Raw genomic sequence first — 18,985 nt, 5'->3', positions numbered from 1 at the left:
TTGGCCCCATCAAAGAATAAATCCTACTTAAACTCAGGTCTATTCATCTATCTGCTATCTACAAAATACTATTAGATGTACAATCTAATCAGGTATTTCTGGTTAATTTTTGATAGGTAATGACGTCACAGATACTTTTCTGTTAAAAGGATAATCTTGTCGAAAGTCGTCGTTTTGAGAGATTAGATGACACATTTTGTCAACCTCGGAAATTGGTTTGAAGATTATCCGACACAATCTTAACCTGTTTGTTGATATAAGTTATTTGATTCAGAAAATATGATTAGTTTGTGTTTTTTTAACAGTAAACCCTTTCTTATTTATTAACAACGTGACTACTAAGAGTTAATTAATCATGAGTTGTTTGGGTTTAGTGAATTGTGGTTTTAATTATTAATTTGACCTTAATATTAATATTTTTTTCTGATTTTTTAGTAACACTCCTCTATTTTCAGCCCAAATTTTCCTAACTGACTTAACAAAATCTTACTGGTTAAACAGTATCGGTTTATTGTCTATTTTATTATATTTTTTAAGTACTATCAACTACAACTAAATTTATACCTTTGAATTTCTAAAAAACCTGCTAAAAGCATAATTTGAAAAGTTTTTCACGTGGTATACCTATGTCAGTGTTTAATATTTTGTTTAAATACTATACATAGCTAGTATACTAAGCTATGTAATATTTGAAATTTTTGCAATGAAGAGATAATTGAATTTTAAAGAAATAAATATTATGGATTTTTTAAAGATTTGATAAGGGGCAGCCTCCCGAATTATCTATCATATAATTTGCCAAGTCGCTAACTTCAAAATTATCTGTTACTTTTTTTACATAAGACAACCGCTTAGTAAGGATAAACTTTTGCCAGTTGTTTTTTAAAGATTTTTTGTAATAGTTTTTATCTAAAACCGTAACTTGATCTTCCAAACGAAGTAGTTTTGTTGGTTCGGCTTCAATATCGTTTTGAGGTGGCGTTTTTTCAAGAAATGATCTTAGTTTTGCAACATCTTTTTCCATTCTTGCTCTGCCATATTTTTCGATTTTTTCCCATAGCGTTTTATTGAAATGAGAATATAAAGCTATATCCTATGTTGAAATATAAAATTTTACAATTCAATCCACATATATTTAAAAATCGTCGTATGTAATCCTATTAAAACAAAGCTTTAAGCATCTTTTTATAAGTTATATTACAGTAATTAGATTTTAAAACACAGGACTTTACCAATTTGAATATTTTTGCGAATAAATCTTGGTCTGATTTTGATAAAGTTGAACTGCGATCATATAATGTTGAAGCCTTCTCATGACCATAAGTAACATCTTTCCAATCCATACATAACAAATCCTGTAACATTTGTTTTTATGATAACTATAGTCAAGTGCCCGTTCTAAGGTTTACATTTTGACTTTGCTTGTTAGTTATACCTTTAAGAGTATAAAGGATTCGTCGAAATGCTTCTGTATCAAAACTAAGTCTAACTCGCTCGACAAGCGATTAATTTCCTTTTTAATTATGACGTCATCAGTGAGAAAAGGATCAAGACCAAGATCGTAAGCTTGTGCATTAAGCCCTCTGGTTTAATATTATAATTCGTGTTTAATATTGTAATTCGTTTAATATTATAATTCGTAACCAACATGAACCAGCAGCGTGGTTTAGTGGTTAAATCACTTCTTACACTCTTGAGGTCCTTGGTTCGATTTCCAGTGATCTCATGATGTAGAGCCCTTGAGTAATGCGCTATAAACAGTGTGAACTCCTGCAGACCAAGCACTAAATCAGTAGCATAATTCTATAATCTATAATGTTCTAAACTGCCACAGGCAACTCAAGACTGGGTCAAGGTAAATTTTGTTACTCTATGTTTTGGTCGTGCATTTTTTTCCACATCGAGGATAAAGACCCTTCCACATCGAAGATAAAGATATATAAAAAAAAAATTAACCGAAACTTACGCTGAGTGTTAAGGGAAAGCTTATGTTGTAGTAATTATAGAGACTATTATTTATAAAATTATTAGACTCTAATATAACAACTTATAGGCTGTATAGGAACCTTGACAAAATATGACATTCCCAGTATAAAATGTATAAATATAAGTTACTTTTTATGTAAGTATAAATAACTCAGCTAGTGAAATACTAAAAAAGATTTATAAATATTTGCAAAAACTATTAGGTTTTAATATTACCTGAAGTACCATGGAACTGATTTGTCTAATTTATCTTCTATTCGGTGGAGAAAATCCAAAAGTGACATCGGCTCCCCGTTGGATAAGTGAAAATATGGATAAATGTGGCAATTAAAATTAAGTGGATCTTTAGTAGATATATAGAAATAATAAAATGAAGACCTGAATTGCTGCCAAGGCTGTCTGACTACAGAGAAATATCTAGAAACAGAAAAATGACCTAGTTTTATTATCTCAAAATATTCAAAAATAATATTAAGAGATTTTTATTTACTTTGTTAATTTGTGCATATAGTTTCTCATCGAGGAATTGTATCTAAAATGATTGGAAACAATATTCAAAACACCGCCAACTTTTTGATATGGTATTTCTTTACCATGAAAGTTCTTGGTCAAAAAACGGCTTTCAATCGAACCTGGGTAGCCGGGAAAAAATTTTGGATCATAGACGATGTCTAAACAAATTATAATCAAAAAAATATCACAATCAAAAATGTTTTTACAGCAATTTTTGTTAAATATATACAGGCAGGGTGGTGTAATGGTCAAAACACTAGGGTTTACTACATGAGGTCCTGGGTTTGATTCCCACTGCTTTTATGCTGTAGCGCCCTTGAGTTAGTCGCTATAAACGGTTATTTCTGCTGAACTAACACTTAATCAAATTATGAATAATAATATTTCAAACTGCTTAATGCAACTCGAGGCTGGTTTGGTGTAACAAATGTTACTTTATGTTTAGGTTAGTTTGCTTTGGGATAAGTTAATATAAAACCAATTTAACTAATTTTCATTCATTTTTAGTAAACAAACCTACCTTTGATAAATGATTTTTTTTTATAAAACTTCTACACACTTGGTGTACTGTAGAGCTTCCAGTTTTATGTGTTCTAATAAACACAAAATATTTATGGGGCTGACATTGTTCAACTATTGGCTCAGTAGTGTTCATTATTTTTAGATCCTTTTCCTTGCTTGATCTAACTTGTTTAAGTTTGGCCACCTTATTAAAAACATTGACTTTGGTATATTTTTTCCATAATATAAACCCAGTCCCTAATATAATAAGCAAGAATAGTCGATTTTTGTAAAGTTTTCGAATCATTATATTAACTGTAACTGACTCTGAATAACTATGCCACTTTAGTTACCAGCTTTTTTAAGTAATATTCATTATACAATGCTCTCTTTCCTGGAAAACTCTATTGTAGAAACGAATGATAAACAATGGTAGCTCTTAAAACATTACAAAAATTGTGACAATTGTAACTTTTTTATTTTTTCTATATCTGTACTATATTAACCAACATCTGTACATTAATATATTCTTTTTTTGGTACTTGCAACTATTCTCACAATTTAGTATTTCCAGTTGCTTAATTATTAAATTGTTCAGTGAAAAACAAACATAAAAATTAACAAAAATGGTGTAAAATTCATGTTAGTCTTTACATCAAATTGTATATTGGGATTTAATCTTTCCTACGTTGTTAAATATATTAGAACCTTATTAAATTACGTTTTAATTTCTAGTCTTTTAAGAAAGCTTTTTTTTATTAGGTTAAGGTTCTAACTAGTGGGACATGTTTAAGCTATTCCTAAACGCTGGGTTTCAAAGTGAATAGCGTGCAGGCATTGGTGTGGTTTAAGCTCAAAACCTCTTAAGGCCCGTTCATACGGCATACGCAACGCAACGTAATGTAAGATTTCGCAACCATTTAAAATGAACAGGGTCGTTTACACGTACGAAAGTTACGTAAGATTTCGTAAAGTTTTGTGGCTGAAACGAAATTTACGCACGATTTCGTAAGCGGTATACTTTTATTAGATATTTTTCATTAAAATTAAAAAAAAATCCCTAGAACTCGTAAAGTTACGTAACGCAACGCAACGTTACCCTGTCGTGTAAACAGGCCTTCAGTCTGTAACCCGACTGCGTGGTTTATATGAAAACTACAAGTCTACTGTTTTTTTCTATATTTCCTGAAGATAATAGGTTTTTGATATTTTTATCGGGTATCCGTAAACGCCGGGCTCAATGGCAAATAATATGGCATCGATGCGGCTCGAACCTAAAACCTTTTGGCTCGTAGGCAGATCTTTAAAACTACTAGCTTTGTAGACACGTTAAGTTTAACTTCCTAGCGCCCCTTGCTGGCGGGAATTTAAATAAATGTTTATTTTTACCAAAAACAAAATGAGTATTTTTTGTAACAGTTTAGTCTTTTTTGACAAAATACAAACATCTTTGCTTTTACATTATCTTTGAGGTTAAACATTAAAAAGTAAACATTAAGTAGAATGTAAATTGGGCTAATGTACATGTTTCATTTGTTTACATACTTTCAAGATACATAAAACATGTATATAGGCCAGGAAGATAAATCATTTTATACTAAAGCTACTGTACATTTCTTTAAATAGAGTGGAAAAATTTTAAAAATATTTAAAAGCGTTTTTAAAGGGGTTTTGTTTAGGGTTTAGCTGCTTTAATTCGCTATGAGAAACTATTATCGAGAAGTTAATATACAGTGGTTACTATGACGTCATAGTGAGATAGAGGATATGGAAATGGTAATTTAGTTGTTAAATAAAATCTCTCTTGAAGCGTTTATAGTTTAATGGAGACTCTTTGATGTCTGAAAACATAAGTCGACAAATTTAAGTAAAATCGATAAAAATATAAATCAAATTTATGTCACTAAAGTCGTGGCAGTCATTACGGGCACTTAACTTTTTTGAACACCTGTTTTTATTAAATTTAGTAAGGTTAGAGTTAAAAGAATTAATTAAAAAATTGGTTTGGTAAAAATATTAAAAATGTAAGCTAGTCCTACTTATTTATAGTTGTATATACACGTGTTAAAAAAGAGACTTTTTATATTAAATATACGTTTCGAACGTTGTTAAAACCTCAAATTTTCGAAGAAATTCGCACAAATATTTGAGATAAGGTATCGCGTATTAGTTTCCAAAAATTATAGGTTTTATTTTGCGGAAAATAAACCACAACCAATATGGGAAAATGGGCAAATATTTTTTTAAATAAACTCCAAAAAACATACTTTATTTAAAAGAAAAATTTCGCGCGTTTTGTATTTGTTCGTTTTGGTTAATTTTTGTTTTTATATATAGACAATAATATAGAACTTAAACTACCAAGGCATATTTGTTGAAAAAGGGAGTAGTATTATGAATTGTCATTTCACCACTTTGATAAGATTAACCGATATAAAACATTTCTGCAGCTGGTATTGGTAATTATATCCAATTTAACCAAATAAAATATTTTGTAAGACAGCTTGTTATAAAATAAATGTTATTTAAAAAGAAATTGATTTATTTAGAGTATCGGTTTATTTATAGAAAGAAAGTATTATAAATAGTATAAACTTTTTATAATTTAATATCGCAATTAAAAGTCGGTTTTACAGTCTATAAAAAAGGATTTTTTACTACCCAAGCGCATTGTCTAAGAACATGTAAATTTTCATATATATAATGTTAATTAAACGTATTTATTAACATTTTAACGGGTTAAGACTTAAGTGTAGCATAATGGTTTCTATTTACAATAGAAAGTTATTTCGCTTATTTCTATCGTACTACTATGGTACGATGTTACTTTTCTCCATTCTATCGGCCTCGAATCAATAGATCTTAGGTCCTTTTATTTTTATTTCACAAAAGCTTTTGGAAAGCGTGACCAGGAGTTACCTCGTGTTATACTGATCACGTGTCTAGGTCAAATAGTAAAAAGATTGTGACGTCACAAACTGTGTACTTTTACGAAGAAATAGAAAGAGTGCTTTTTTAAAACTGAATTCGAGAAAAAACGACCAGACGAACAATGCTAAGAGCGAATTCTTTTTTTTTTCTTAAATTTAAGCACAGCCTAAAAGCTCTCCAGTTTTCCAAGTACGTAAGTCTCGTCGTTTTAGTCCTGAACATTAAAATTCCTTGAAATAAAATGTAGTAGTATTGTAAACCAATCTAGTTGGGGGTAGTAATTTTAGTTGTAACTTAATATCGTAGTATAGCTCGATTATAGGGCGTAGAGTTGGGTATTTCTTTTCAGATGGTCAGTCGTTAGGGGCGTTTTGAAACCATCATTGCTTAAAATACCGTAAAAAATAGGCGAAGCTATTGTGAATGTATACAATATATCAGCAGTTTAATAGCATCTTATAGTTTTAATTTTTGGCCAAATTTATGAATGATAAAAGGTTAAGAATCAATATTTATTTAATAGGATTTTTAATTTATGGCTTTTAGACGTAGAATTAATTTAATATTGTGTGTTTAAGTACCTGTTTACGGCGTGGTATAATCATTTGTTTGTTCAAGATATTGATCGATCAAACAACGTTGATTTTGGGTTTATTTTATTAAATTTTGCGCCATGAAAATTTTGCGACAGTTTGTTATAATAAATTCACACGATTTTTTTGATTTACGATCAATTCAAGGTCGTTCTAAGCGACTAAATTTGTTTGTAATAATTTAATTTAAAACAAGAAATTTAGACACCGTATTTCGAGGAAACTTATTTAAGATCCCTTGGCGTAAAATTAACAAGTTCCTTTGTCATTTTCGCTTCGTTTGACTACATTGTAAATTAGTTTCGTATTTATGATAGTTGGTTATAATAACATAGTAACGCTTTAAATATTCGACTTTAAAATATTGCCACCTACTCATTTTTGCGTGGGTTTATTTTCGCAAAGTTATGCTTAAAATATTTAGATATACCGTTAAGTAATGCTTATTTAAATATGTTGGTATCTTGTTAGTTAACAATATCATTTCATAAATTGTGTTTTTTTACATCATTATTTTGTTTAAATAGTAAGTAGGTATTTTTAAAACTATTCGGCCTAAAAAACATTTTTAAGTTGAGCGACTGTTACTCAATATAAAAATATGTTTTTTCATATTTTTACTTTATTAAGTAGAGGGTAAATATATTTTAAAGTAATTGCATTATTTAGTAAATAATTATTTGGAAGTTTAGCTACCGTTATGCAATATTAACTTACTTTAAAGTTTTTTTTAACTTTTTTGCCAATGTTAACTACTAGACCGTATAACAAACGTTAGGCAGAAATTTTTAATAACTTCGTATCTTTGTAAATCAAAACTTTATGAACAGATATTGGTTAAGACTTTGGTGTAAGATTACATCACCTAATTGAGCAATTTCGCAGTAAAGTCGCAAAGAAACTTAAATTATATTTATCACTATATAAAATCTGATAGTATAGCCTAATGAATACGTCATACCATTGGGGTTTGAAGTTTAAAATGTTGTTTTCTTTAATAGATGTTAATCTAACTTCGTCATTTTTTCCGTACGGTGTTTATTTTGTTTTTCTTATTATGCAAGAATGTGTGTTATTATATACGACTATCTAGTAGTAATATCTCAAAATTTACGTTTTACCCTTTCCTTTTAAGGTAATATGATTTTACCAAAACAATAAACATCCATTGCATAAAGTTTAATATTATGCATTTTTGGCGTATAGGATTTTTGGGTATAAAATGGATTTATTAATTTTTTTGTGACAGAAATTATATATATAAATACAAAGGTCTTACGTGCACTTATATCATATTATTATTTTAGTAAAGTTATGTACATTACAACAGGGTTATTATTTAATTAGTCATATATAAATGAAGATGCCTGTTATCTCTTTATAAATGGTTTTAAAAATAAGTTTTTAATGCAAAAATAAGGTCCGTAGAGACATTAATACATCATAATGTTAGACACAGTGCATATGCTGCTAAATTAATAATTTAGGATTTTGTCTGGAATTTTTGTCTTTTTTTATTTTGTTTAATATGTTAAGCTTATGTATATAACTCTTTCTTGCTTTATTTGTTATAGAGTAACGTAGGTTTGGCTGATATCAAAATGAGATTCACAGTTGCTTTGTTAATAGTTTTATCTGTTACGTTCTGTGAATGTATATCACATAAAAAGCAATTTAGCCTTAAATCAGACAACTTTTTGGGAAAATCAAGAAGTTTAACTCGTGCAAAACGTGAAGCAAAGGGTGTTTGTTTATCAACATGTCGATGCAGACGTAAAAGAGAAGTTGTTTGTAATAAAATCAACTGTTTAAGTCATCTGCCCACTTCTAATATGACTGAAAGGCAGGGTTCAAAAATTTACAGCGTTACAGTATCAAGGTATGTGAAAAATAGTTTAAATTTAATGACTTTGTAAGTGTTGTAAAATATTTTCGATTGTATAGGATTTACATTTGCGTTACTACTTTTTATATTAATTTATCGCCGATGTGGGAAGGTCGACTTTACAATCTTAACATAAAGTAACATCAGTTACCCCGACCCAATGTTGAGTTACCTTTGCCATTTGGGATATTTTAGATAATATTAGCCCGATAATCAAGCTGCTGATTGAGTGTTGGCTTAGCAAAAGTTAATACTGTTTATAGCGCCTTACTCAAGGGCGCTACAGCATGAGAAAAGTGGGCATCGAACCTAGGATCTCATGTAGCAAAACAAAGTATTCTGACCACTACACCACGTTCTAATGTGTATGAGAATAAAATATTTAATTTTACAAAAAATTTGATAACTTAACCTTTATCAGCATTTATTTTAAAATGTTTAAAGTAACGTTATATATTTAACCAACAGACAGTCCAACTTTACAACCATACGAGCGAGCGATTTTTCCGTTCTTTCAAACCTGAAAAGTGCGCGTTTTTTCAAAAATAAAATCACAACGATTGAAGAAGACGCGTTTAATTCAACACCTTTATTACAAACGTGAGCAATTGTAGTTTTAATGTAACTTATCTTAGCTCTACTGTGTTTTATGTTATTGTATTTAAAGTCATTGTATGTTCTAAATCATCGATTTAATTTAGTTATTTTTTCACTGCTGTAATGTTATTGTTAACATTTTTTATGATGTCACTTTAATTGTAGCTGAGAAAAATTTAAATAAAGTCCATTTTAAGATTTTATCTTAAACTTTGGCCATTTGCTTTTTTTTAGACTTGATCTCCATTTCAACGAATTGACGGAAGTACCGAGAAGTCTTCAACATTTACCGCTTAAAAAACTGAACCTGGGAGCGAATAAGTTCACATATGTTTCTGATAACACTTTCCGGTCTAACACCAACCTTGAGCAGTTGGTTTTACGACGAAATTCGTTAACCGAAGTGCCAAGGTTCTTACCATTTGGTCTGATCAAACTTTCGATTGGAAAAAATAAGATTCAAAATATGGGGGACCTTAGTTACCTTACCCGACTTCGAATTCTTCGTGCTGATTCGAACGAATTGTTTTTAATAAATCGCGATACTTTGCCGGTGTCGTTACGTGAACTTAGCCTCTGTAACAACAAGTTTCGATCTATCTCTATAGACAACCTTAAACGACTTCGCATTCTTCGGTTATCGGGTATGAGACCTGGTATTGAAGTGATTAAAAGAAATACCTTCTTCTCTGGCAACAATAAAATACGGGAGCTAGATTTACGTGATTCTAATATCAGAGTTATTGAACCTGACGCGTTTTCTTGTTACCGACATCTTCGCATCCTGAGACTTCAGAATAATTTGTTGGTATCATTTTCCCCTCAGATTGTATTATCATCACCCCGTTTCAGTGATCTGTATCTTGAAGGAAACAGATGGAACTGTAGTTGTAAGTTTGTGACGGGATTAATTCAGCTTGACTGGCTTATATTAAGGCAAGAACTGTTTTGTTTACTTATCAACTAATTACATTCTTATTTTTAATATGTTGTTATATATAATTCGTATTAACGGATCACTTGTACTTTACGGTTGTTGAAAAAAGTTTGGTAACTTGCAGTCCTAGCTAATTCTCTTTCGTGTTTTATAGTCCTAGCCAATTTTCTCTTGTACTTTGCGGTCTTAAGTTTCTCTAAGAACCGTTAATTACAAGTGATTCGTACCAACTATGATACCATTATTTTCATACTATTACAAAAATGGTTTTATTTTTTAGGCATACCCGCCCCATGCCTTTTGACATAGAACATGTAAATTGCACCACAGTTACCCCTACCATAAGACAATCTTTTGACGATTGTAAGTATAATTGAAATGTTTAAATGTAAATATTTCTATTTGATTTTTGATTTTTTTACGAATTACGTTGAATTAGATCATAGTTATTATCGGGGAAACAAATTGATATCTCTTTCATCAACATCCTGTCCATATTATCCTGATTTAAAATTTCGAAACAACAGAAATTGCTTAAATGGTATTGTATTATTGATATCATATGATTTAAACTTTGGCTTGTGTGTTAAAAGAAATCGAATTTCGATAGGCTTAGTTTGTTTGTTTAGAAAGAAAACATATTCCAATGCCAGCCAAATCAACAACCACAACAATGAGGCCATCAACAACAACTGCAACAACAGAACCCACAACAACAACTTCAACAGCAGAACCTACAACAGCTACAACAAAACCCACAACTACAACAACAGAACCCACAACAACAACTTCAACAACAGAACCTACAAAAACAACAACAGAACCCACAACAACAGAACCCACAACTACAACAACAGAACCCACAACAACAACAACAGAATTCACAACAACTACAACAACAAAAGCAACTACAACACCAACAGAACCCACAACAACTACATCAGAACTCACTACAACTACAACAACAAATCCAACTACAACATCTACAACTATAACAGAACCAACTACAACGTCAACAACCACAGCAGAACCAACTACAACGTCAACAACTACAACAAAACCCACAATAACAACTACAACAAAACCCACAACAACAACTACAACAAAACCAACAACTACAATAACAAAACCCACAACAACAACTACAACGTCAACAACAACAGAAACACCAGAAAATGTGGATAACGACAACACAGGTTAAATAAAAAACAATTAACATCCGAAATTTTTACTTACCACAACTTAATCCACACTTTTTATTTAGAACAATATTGTTCCAATGGCCCTAAATGTCTTCCGTTTCCACAAACATACAGTGGTGTCAAGTATTTTAAATGTATACCCGGTAGCTTAGGTGCTTGGTGTTACACAACAGGTGGAAATTATTATTATGGATGTGAAAAATGTTAGGTAGGCAAAATTAAAAATAATATTTTTTGTTAACGTGTTTTTTTTGAAATCATATAAAGAGTTGTTACTTTATAACTTAAATCTGGCAGCTTGGTGTAGTGGTCAGAACACTTGCTACACTACATGAGGTCGTGTGTTTAAACCCCACTGCTCTTATGATATAGTGCTCTCGAGTAATGCGCTATAAACGGTATAAATACCTGCTGAGCCAGCAATTAATCAGCAGCATAATTACCGGGCAATTATGTTCCATAATATTTCAAACTGCCACAGGCAACTCGATGCTGGGTCGGGGTAACAGTTGTTACTCTATGTTGAGGTCGTTAAGTCAACCTTCCCACATCGAGGGTAATTGTATATATAAAAAAAAATAATAAATTAAAAATATCTTTAGTTAGATGTAAATTGTTCTTAAATTTGGTTAATTTTTTAAAAATGATTTGAAATTGTTTAAATTTCTTTCTTTAAAGGTTTTTTGTTTTACAGGATTTTTGAAATCCCATGTTTTAAGTCGCCAACGATGGCAAAAAAATTCCTTATTACACACTAAAGACTGTATTGCAGAAAATCTACTATAAACCACGAAAAGTAAATATAACTCGTGCGTTAATCGTACTATTTGGATAACCTTTTGTTGTTAAAAAGGACAAAAAACTATATTATATATTACCCAAACATTGGACACATATTTTTTCTATTGATATATTTTTGGTCATTATGTAAAAAAATGCTATTTTAAAACATAGTAAAATTTTTGTGTATTTTGTATATTTAATTCTGTGTTCTGTTGATTAGAAATGCTACCACACTTAGATGTCAACATAAACAATAACCTCAACTATTGACCATACTGGTTACAATTTGTTTTCAAAATACAACTTTCAAAAATGTTAAAAAACTTTGATTGTTTATCAATTAAAACGCTACTATTAACTTGTTTACAATTTATAAATATGCTTTATGTAATACAGTTTTTTTTTTTGTATAAATCTTCATCCTCGATGTGGAAAGGTCGAATGCGCAACCTATACATAGAGTAACATCAGTTACTCCGACCCAGTCTAAAGTTGCCTGTGGCAGTTTGGAATAATATAGATTATAATTGTCCGATAATTATGCTGCTGATTAAATGCTGGCTCAGCAGGAGTTCTTACCGTTTTTAGCACCTAACTCAAAGGCGCTACAGCATGAGATCACTGGGGATCGAACCCAGGACCTTATTTAGTGTAGTAAGTGTTTTGACCACTACATCACGCTGCTGTTTTTTTAAATGCTTAAGCTGTAAAAAAGGCCAGGCCTATACATAATTAATAAAAGAATGTAAGCGTTGCCATGCAAAATGATATTTGTAACAGTTGGTAATTTAATTTTCTTTAATTTTTTTCGTAACTTTATCACTCAAACAACCAGTCCGTCGTTTTCTTGCATCAATCGTAGCCTGTGAAACTTTTTTAAGGTCGTATGCCAGTCCCAGTTTTTCGAAAAAGTTGATTGCTGCCGCTCCAAAATTCCAATACATTCCGAATTCGCTGGCAGCATAATCGTGTGGGAATGTATGATGGTAGTTATGAAACCCTTCGCCTAAAATTAAGCTCAATATGTTAAATTTTAAATTACTCTTAAAAATGAGTAAAACTTGATTTTAGTATTTAAAAACACAAAAAAAATGTGCGTGTGTGTGTGTGTGTGTGTGTATTTTTTCGCCTTTTAGATAGAGGCCAAAGCCAAAGCCACGTAAATAGCAGGGCAAGGGATATTTTCAAAACATAGAAACTTTAATTTATACACAATTCATCAAAAAAGTAGTTACCCATACTAAAGAAGTTAGCAATTTTACTTTCTGCCGGATTAATTGTGACGTCATAAGGATGATTACCCCATAAGTGAGCAGCACTGTTAACTGACCAAGTCGAATGTAGTGTCATGGTGTAGCGGAGCATAGTCACAGCGTAGCTTAAGTGTAAGCCCTCACCCCAAAGCACGATCGGAATTACTGTTAATTAACATGTTTTAATGATTTATATCAGGTCATAGTTAGTGGTCAGAACACTTGGCTTTACTACATGAGGTTCTGGGTTCCATCCCCACCCCACTTATGCTGTAGCGCTCTTAAGTATGGCGATATAAACTGTATGAAATTTTGCTGAACCAATACTTATTCAGCAGTTTAATTATTGGACAAATATAATTACTGTTATCTTAAACTGCCAAAGGCAACTCGAGACTGGGTTGGGGTAACTAATGTTACTCTGTGTTTAGGTTGTAAAGTCGACCTTCCCGCATTGAAGATAAATACATATAAACAAAAATTTTAATAAGACAAGAAAATGAAAACCTACTTGTTGGTAGAACGAAACTAAAAAGGACACCAAGCGGAATGTAATACCTTTAAAAAATGTCGATAGTTCAGTTTCAAGCAAATAAAAGTACAAATATAAAAAGTATAAGATATAGACTTTAAGGATTTATTATCTTTTGATACTTGTAATTTATTGAGTCGAAATTTTAGGAAAACTTAAGTTTTATTTTGTTAATTTTTAATTAAATTGTTAGGCAATGTAACAATTGAAACGGAGCAGGACAGATTGTTGAATTACTGCTGTAATACCAAAAATTTTTTTCTAAATTTTATTTTTTTGGAATATGCATGAGTTTAATCTATAGAATAGTCTTGGAAGGTATTAGCAGGTACTGAATTATGGCGATGCGTTAAAAAAACGCAAAAACAAGTTTATGATTTAAGACGAATGGTTTTAATAAATTATTTTTTAGGTTAGTTAAACTTTAAAAAAAATTATTAACTTTTTTTGGAACATGACAACTGGGTCAGCTTCAAGGTCACTAAGGTCAACTTCTTTTCCCTTTCTTTTCACGTCCGGGTGTTTGGGGACCAGAAGCCAACCCATGTGACTGAAAAAAAATCCGCGCCGGGCGTTGTGCGGGTCCGCATCGGTCTCCGAGAACCGGTGGTGAACCCGGTGGTCACGTGACCACTCCCATATCGAATTCTATAACGTCATAAAAACAGATTTAATACAATTTTTAGAAAATAATTTTTTTTTTTAAATTTTTATAATTACCTGAAAAGCAAGAAGGTTTATAAAAGCCAAAATGATTCTAAGTGGAAGTTTGGCCTTGAAGGAGCGATGTGACCATAGCCTATGTGCTCCAACATTTACTCCTAATAAGGTACTAAACCCTATCACAAACTCTTTACATATCACAAAATAAATGACCGGTTTTTAATATAAAAAAAAATAGAATATGAAATTTTTTTTTTTCGCTTTTTTACCATATAAATATATATTGTGACTTACGCATTGAAAATGTATAAACATGCATATTTCTGAAGTAGACTATTCCATATAAAGCCCAAAAATGAAGGAAAATGAAAATAAAAACATTTCTCCAAACAATTTTTCGCTTTTGACTGGTCCCTGCATTCTCTTTGTCAGTTACAGAATTATCGAGATCCATTTTAAAAGTAAATCAACTTAATTTTAAAACCCTTTAAAATGCACACTTACAATATTGTTTTAAATATATTTTTATAATATAGTTTTAATTAGTGTTGTATATAATGATGTCATTTTTGTTTTGTTTTGAAAAAGGATGCCCTGACGCAAGGAAGTATCTGTTTTCTGTGTACAGCCTTAATTTCACTATTTACTTATAAAATTATTTGTAATATAAAATAAATAAAACAATAATAAATATTTTAAAAGTTACCTTAAAATTTTAGTATTTATTTACACAAAAATGTTTATTGTTACATTAATTTTGTAGTGGTATTATATGCCTTTATAGTAGTATTAGATTTTTTAACCTTCTTCGATAATTTTTGTAGATTTTTTGAACGGGACTTATAAAAGTTACAAAAACAGATTTGTTTTTTGATTTTGTTAAATTATATTGATTTTACTATTTTTTTGATATACGCCTTTTTTTTATAAAGGTACAAAATGAATCGTAAAAGTCTTTACTAAATTAGTGCCTACCTAAAGGTTGCGAAACTTGCGCAAATGTTATAACCTCATATTGGAATTTTAAGCTAAATTGATATTACTTAATAAATGTTAATCAAAGTATTATTATTTACTGTAAAGCATAAATTTATTATTTTGTTAAATTTATTTAATTTTTGGGGGTATTTATCATATTTATTTTTACTTTATTTAATAATTTTACTTTGCAAACAAAGATGTTTGATAGTTTTGGTCAAACGTTAGTTACAATTCCTATATTAATTTTCACGTTTCGGGTTTAATTTTTTTATAATTTTTTAACAATTTGTTTAAGGCTTAAATTTTTAAATTAATAAAGATAAAAAAGTTGAAAATTAATGTAGATTTCGTACATTTATACTATTAAACATTTTGTTAAATAATATATTTATTTAGTAGGATTTTTAAGTAGTTGTGTTTGTATAATTTACGTTTATAACGAACAGTCAAGCGTTCTGTAAATTATTGTTTTCTGTGATTATTAGTTTACGGCCTACTACTTTAGTTAAGCATTAACATTTTAACAAACTTTTTACTATCTCAATATGCCTAAGAATAAAGGTAAACAACTACATTTAATAATATATACTTATCAATTAACTTACAACTATATGTAAAGCCAGCAGCGTCTGAGCGTAGTGTAGTGGTAAGAACACTTGCTACACACATGAGGTCGTGGGTTCAATCCCCATTGCTGTCATGCTGTAGCGCTCTTGAGTAAGGCTTTATAAACAGTTTAAACTCGTGCTGAGCCAGCACTTAATTAGCGACATAAATCCTGGGCAATTATAATCTATAATATCCCAAACTGCCACAGGCAACTCGAGACTGGGTCGGAGTAACTGTTGTTACTCTATATTTAGGGTGCGCATTTGATCTTCCCACATCGAGGATAAATATATATATATATACAAAAAAAATTAACTTACAACTATATATATATGTAAGGCTTAAGTATAACTTAACTAACTTTTACAAAGCCAAATTAATTATTAGTCTAAATATTCAAAAATTCAAAACTACTGAAGACAATGCCAACTTGAAACAAATAATATCTTTTGTTGAACTGTAAAGCCAGTTTTTACACATTGAAAATCAATAAAAATAAAAAATATTTTTTTCACTCTTTTAATATATATAACTTAAAACTGTTATCTATTTTTTAATATTAGGAAAGGGAGGTAAAAATCGAAGACGAGGTAAGAATGAAAATGATCGAGAAAAAAGGGAATTAATTTTTAAAGAAGATGGACAAGAATATGCACAAGTAACTTAAAACATTTTTTTTATTTGATTTACCCAAATTCAAATTCTCATTATTTTACTTTTTTTCAGGTATTAAAAATGCTTGGTAACGGGAGGTTAGAAGCTTCTTGTTTTGATGGAAAAAATCGATTATGTCACATTAGAGGAAAACTACGAAAAAAAGTAGTTTTATTTAAAATTTTCGAATAAAATGTATACAAAATATTGTTTTTTAATAAAAAACTATAACTAGTTAGAATTAAGTATTATAATATTTTAAATATGACTATTTTGAATTTAAATTAATGTTTATAAATATTGCTTAATTAGTTTAAGTGTAATTAACATTTATTTAGTGTTTATCGGTTGTTTAATTTGGTTTTTATAATACTTTCGTCCTCTAATTTTTTACATTTATTAAAGGTTTGGATAAATCAGTCAGATATAATATTGATCGGTTTGCGGGATTATCAAGATGATAAAGCTGATGTTATTATGAAGTACAGCGCAGATGAAGCAAGAAATTTAAAACTTTATGGGGAGCTTCCAGATAGTGGTAAGTTAATGAAAACTGCAATTTTTTTGAAGTTAATTTGATTGTTTTTATTATATATATTTTTTAGGTGATTATATCTAGTGGGTAATGCTATATATAGATATATACTCAGTGTTGAATTTATATTTCATTTCCAATAAAGCTTGTTATAAAAACATTAAGTTAGAACTGCGATAAAAATAAGCCTAGTTTTTAAACATAAGTTTAAATATATATAGAAATTAAAAGATGTTTTTACATGTATACATTTTTTAAATTTTAACTTATTATTATTTTTTTAAATTAAGCCAAAATTAATGACGTTTCTACTGCCCATGACGATGAAAATGACATCATGTTCGATGACATCACAACCACGGAAACTGTTGTTCATAAAGACGATGTGATCAGCTCTAGTGACTCGTGTGGTGATAGTTCCGAAGAGGAGATTGAGATCAACTACAAATCACATCCAGCGGGAAGAAGTAGTCAGAAAGTTGGGTTTGATGTTGATGGAGTAAGTTAATTTTTTTATTAAGTTAATATACACGGTGCAATTATGGGAAATATTTATAGTGCAAGGCCGGCCAACTATTTATAGGTTGATGGTAAGACAAAAGGGCCATTTACAAAATAATGGTAAGGTAATCACTAAAGAAAAATTTCCCAAAATGGCAAAAAAATTATTTTTTCGTTTGAGCAACAAAAGTTTCTTACATTAAGGAAAATAAAACATATATATACAAAAAGTTAATAAAAAACATTTAAAATAATTTTTTTAAATACTCTTGGATATAGTTCATGCTCTATTGAAAATAAACAGTATTTGTTTTTTATAGATATAGCACAAATTGTGCATTTTTGCCTGAAAACATTTTGGTTTGGAATCTGGATTTGCAGTTTTTTCCCAGATTTTTTTTACAACAATTTTTTCAAGTTATTTAAAATTTTGAGATAAACAATATGACAATTTTCATGTGTTCGGTCTGGAAATAAAAAAAGGAAATTTTTTATTTCACAAATGTTGCCTTTTTTATTCATAATAAATGTCAACTGTTTTAAGATAAATGTATTGGTCTAAATTTGTGTAAATTTTACAGTTTTTGGTTTGTTAATTGGGTGTTACATATTGGCACTGTTATATTCTTGTAAATGCTTGTATCATCAGTTTAACTTGTTAGGTCTTAAGGTATTTGTAAATAAACTTCATTAAGGTGAAATTCAACCATCGTCATTGTTCTTCTTTTATGAATTTCTTCTGAAATAAAATGGATAAATTTGGAAGTGGGTTTCATTTAATTAGAATGAGTGCTAGTGCAGTTTAAATAATAAATAGATTTTTGTACAAATTAAATAAATTGCTATCGTTTTGTTTACCTCCATATTAAAATTGTATTTTCATAAGGTTAAAACACTTATTTTTGAACCTGTCAAATCCTTAATCTTGCATTAAACTTATTTTTTAACTGATATAAATAAAATAAACTTATTTGTAATATAGTACCGGCAGCGTGGTGTAGTGGTAAGAACACTTGCTACACCACACATGAGGTCGTGGGTTCAATCCCCACTGTTCTCATGCTGTAGCGCCCTTGAGTAAGGCGATATAAACGGTGTGAACTCCTGCTGAGCCAGCACTTGATCAGCAGCATAATTATCGAGCAATTATAATCTATAATATCCCAAACTGCCACAGGCAACTCGAGACTGGGTCGGAGTAACTGATGTTACTCTATGTTTAAGTCGCGCATTCAACTTTTCCACATCGAGGATAAAGATATATACAAAAAAAAAATAGTGGGCAGCACGCGGCAGCTTTAATATTAAATAGAGGATAAATGTTACTTT

General features: G+C 30.1%; 3 protein-coding genes across 3 annotated transcripts; 2 read left to right on the top strand and 1 right to left on the bottom strand.

Moving 5' to 3' along the window:
- The first annotated feature begins 8,102 nt into the window (after positions 1-8,102).
- Positions 8,103-12,544, top strand: LOC145754182 (uncharacterized). Its single transcript, XM_082570561.1, has 8 exons — positions 8,103-8,403; positions 8,878-9,009; positions 9,241-9,942; positions 10,224-10,306; positions 10,383-10,484; positions 10,573-11,139; positions 11,208-11,353; positions 11,840-12,544. Exons 1-7 carry the CDS (start codon positions 8,126-8,128, stop codon positions 11,351-11,353), a joined length of 2,010 nt encoding a protein of 669 aa, XP_082426687.1. The 5' UTR covers positions 8,103-8,125; the 3' UTR covers positions 11,840-12,544.
- Positions 12,545-12,716: 172 nt separating this feature from the next.
- On the bottom strand, positions 12,717-14,830 carry LOC145742132 (acyl-CoA desaturase-like). Its single transcript, XM_082559901.1, has 6 exons — positions 14,671-14,830; positions 14,434-14,564; positions 14,156-14,361; positions 13,693-13,739; positions 13,164-13,346; positions 12,717-12,934 (listed from the first exon to the last, which is right to left on the bottom strand). Exons 1-6 carry the CDS (start codon positions 14,828-14,830, stop codon positions 12,717-12,719), a joined length of 945 nt encoding a protein of 314 aa, XP_082416027.1.
- A 905-nt stretch (positions 14,831-15,735) lies between these two features.
- LOC145742868 (eukaryotic translation initiation factor 1A-like) lies at positions 15,736-18,415 on the top strand. The gene is made up of 6 exons (XM_082560702.1): positions 15,736-15,918; positions 16,530-16,624; positions 16,693-16,785; positions 17,026-17,158; positions 17,446-17,654; positions 17,977-18,415. The coding sequence occupies exons 1-6, from the start codon at positions 15,903-15,905 to the stop codon at positions 17,980-17,982; spliced, it is 552 nt and encodes a 183-aa protein (XP_082416828.1). The 5' UTR covers positions 15,736-15,902; the 3' UTR covers positions 17,983-18,415.
- Positions 18,416-18,985: the final 570 nt, after the last annotated feature.

The sequence above is a fragment of the Corella eumyota genome, chromosome 1 (genome assembly GCF_963082875.1).
Source record: "Corella eumyota chromosome 1, kaCorEumy4.1, whole genome shotgun sequence".
Classification (NCBI taxonomy): Eukaryota; Metazoa; Chordata; class Ascidiacea; order Phlebobranchia; family Corellidae; genus Corella; species Corella eumyota.
The sequence above is the reverse complement of the archived record's forward strand: the minus strand, read 5'-3'. Positions and strand labels throughout refer to the sequence as shown.

Excerpts from the sequence above, each read along its gene's own strand:
- LOC145754182 (XM_082570561.1), top strand. The coding sequence starts at position 8,126 with ATGAGATTCACAGTTGCTTTGTTAATAGTTTTATCTGTTACGTTCTGT. Across the intron at positions 8,404-8,877 it reads TACAGCGTTACAGTATCAAG|ACAGTCCAACTTTACAACCA; the intron begins GTATGTGAAAAA and ends TTTAACCAACAG. Across the intron at positions 9,943-10,223 it reads CTTGACTGGCTTATATTAAG|GCATACCCGCCCCATGCCTT; the intron begins GCAAGAACTGTT and ends TTTATTTTTTAG.
- LOC145742868 (XM_082560702.1), top strand. Across the intron at positions 16,625-16,692 it reads ATGGACAAGAATATGCACAA|GTATTAAAAATGCTTGGTAA; the intron begins GTAACTTAAAAC and ends ACTTTTTTTCAG. Across the intron at positions 16,786-17,025 it reads GAGGAAAACTACGAAAAAAA|GTTTGGATAAATCAGTCAGA; the intron begins GTAGTTTTATTT and ends CATTTATTAAAG.
- LOC145742132 (XM_082559901.1), bottom strand. The coding sequence starts at position 14,830 with ATGGATCTCGATAATTCTGTAACTGACAAAGAGAATGCAGGGACCAGT. Across the intron at positions 14,362-14,433 it reads TAAACCTTCTTGCTTTTCAG|AATTCGATATGGGAGTGGTC; the intron begins GTAATTATAAAA and ends ATGACGTTATAG. Across the intron at positions 13,347-13,692 it reads TAGTTTCGTTCTACCAACAA|TAATTCCGATCGTGCTTTGG; the intron begins GTAGGTTTTCAT and ends GTTAATTAACAG.